The 2500-nt window shown below is 39.9% G+C and overlaps 1 protein-coding gene across 8 annotated transcripts in view; it reads left to right on the forward strand.

Moving 5' to 3' along the window:
- Nucleotides 1–2500, forward strand: part of LOC310879697 (ninjurin-2-like) — a 60420-nt gene that overhangs the window by 25548 nt on the left and 32372 nt on the right. For all 8 annotated transcript variants that reach the window (XM_083794509.1, XM_083794506.1, XM_083794511.1 and 5 more), the window contains exon 2: nucleotides 1528–1661. In XM_083794509.1, the coding sequence (XP_083650635.1) occupies nucleotides 1528–1661 (134 nt within the window). The remainder of the gene's footprint in view (nucleotides 1–1527; nucleotides 1662–2500) is intronic.

Genomic DNA, 2500 nt, shown 5'->3' on the forward strand with positions numbered 1-2500 from the left:
CTATACTGTCATTATCCTACAGTATGTTTCACTGTACTGCTACACTCACTGTAGTCTGCTGGTACACTGTTCTATACTGTCCTTATCCTACAGTATGTTTCACTGTACTGCTACACTCACTGTAGTCTGCTGGTACACTGTTCTATACTGTCCTTATCCTACAGTATGTTTCACTGTACTGCTACACTCACTGTAGTCTGCTGGTACACTGTTCTATACGGTCATTACCCTACAGTATGTTTCACTGTACTGCTACACTCACTGTAGTCTGCTGGTACACTGTTCTATACTGTCCTTATGCTACAGTATGTTTCACTGTACTGCTACACTCACTGTAGTCTGCTGGTACACTGTTCTATACTGTCCTTATCCTACAGTATGTTTCACTGTACTGCTACACTCACTGTAGTCTGCTGGTACACTGTTCTATACTGTCCTTATCCTACAGTATGTTTCACTGTACCGCTACACTCACTGTAGTCTGCTGGTACACTGTTCTATACTGTCCTTATCCTACAGTATGTTTCACTGTACTGCTACACTCACTGTAGTCTGCTGGTACACTGTTCTATACTGTCCTTATCCTACAGTATGTTTCACTGTACTGCTACACTCACTGTAGTCTGCTGGTACACTGTTCTATACTGTCCTTATCCTACAGTATGTTTCACTGTACTGCTACACTCACTGTAGTCTGCTGGTACACTGTTCTATACTGTCCTTATCCTACAGTATGTTTCACTGTACCGCTACACTCACTGTAGTCTGCTGGTACACTGTTCTATACTGTCATTATCCTACAGTATGTTTCACTGTACTGCTACACTCACTGTAGTCTGCTGGTACACTGTTCTATACTGTCCTTATCCTACAGTATGTTTCACTGTACCGCTACACTCACTGTAGTCTGCTGGTACACTGTTCTATACTGTCATTATCCTACAGTATGTTTCAATAATAATAATGATTATTATTATTGAAAAAGTTGATACTTATTGTAAACTGAATAGTCATGTCTGATAGCAGAGAGAGAGAGAGAGAGAGAGCAAAAAATATAGTTTTAATATTATGGAATGATTAATTATAGAGAGGAATACAACATCGTACAATTATAGAAATGTATAGCAGATACATTACATAATTATTCATTATATATTCAAACACACACACACACACACACACACACACACGCACGCACGCACGTGTAGCAGGTATATAAGATATATTATATATTCAAACACACACACACACGCACGCACGCACGCACGCACACACACACACACACACACACACACACACACACACACACACACACACACACACACACACACACACACACACACACACACACACACACACACACACACACACACACACACACACACACTTGGCCTTATTCTTTTCAATTGCTTCAGTCATTGCTTCCCTCTGCTGGACATGTTGTAGTACTGTGTCATATAATATCTCTCTCTCTCTCTCTCTCTCTCTCTCTCTCTCTCTCTCTCTCTCTCTCTCTCTCTCTCTCAGGGAGGTGCAGGTAACCTGAACATTAATGCTTATGCCACTAAGAAGTCTGCTGCAGAGGGAATGCTGGACGTCGCTCTGTTCCTGGCCAACGTTACACACATGAAGACAGTCATAGAGCAGGGAGCTGGCTTTAGGTGAGCACACGCAGGGGTTGTCAGTGGTTCTTCGATTTTTCAAAAATAGCAGACCTACAAGCTCGTAGCGCGCCACTCGGTGGCGCGCTATGAGCTTGTAGATCTGCTATTTTTCAATAGCTAAAGCATGACATAATGCTAACACCAAAATGGGGTAACTTCTGTTCATGTGCCTGCAGCCTATATGCCAGTCTGATCACCCAAGATGAACTTTGAAATATAAAATCATTCACTGGACAAGCTCGATTTGACCTGTCATACATTACTTAGCTATTGTATAACTGGAAATGAGCATAATATGTCATAAAATGGATGTGTGAATGGACATAAAGACAGTAAAAACTATTAAAAAAAAACAAGGAAAGGGAACAGGAGGACAATCTAAAGGTGTACATTTGGTCCAGGACAACAACAATTGCTAATGTACAACTGAAGAAAATATATATAACAAAAAAACAATCAATCAACTTAAATTAATCGAGAGACACCATGTCCATGGTCATACACACCTAATATTATATCAATTATTATATTGATCTGTTTCCCTTACAGCAGTAAGTATTATTATATAAATTATTATATTGATCTGTTTCCCTTACAGCAGTAAGTATTATTATATCAATTATTATATTGATCTGTTTCCCTTACAGCAGTGGTTTTCAACCAGTGGTCCTTGAGGGGGTTCCGGGTGGTCCCCAGCTAAATGATGGACAGTTGGTAACCAAATGGACCCTTATAGATATTTAACTCTGGAGATTGTAACATGAAACCAAATGGACCCGTATTATGGGTCCATTTGACACTCTCAAATAATTTACAAGAAGTCTATACACAATTAG

The sequence above is a fragment of the Protomyctophum parallelum genome, assembly GCF_964188405.1.
Source record: "Protomyctophum parallelum genome assembly, chromosome: 22".
NCBI lineage: Eukaryota > Metazoa > Chordata > Actinopteri > Myctophiformes > Myctophidae > Protomyctophum > Protomyctophum parallelum.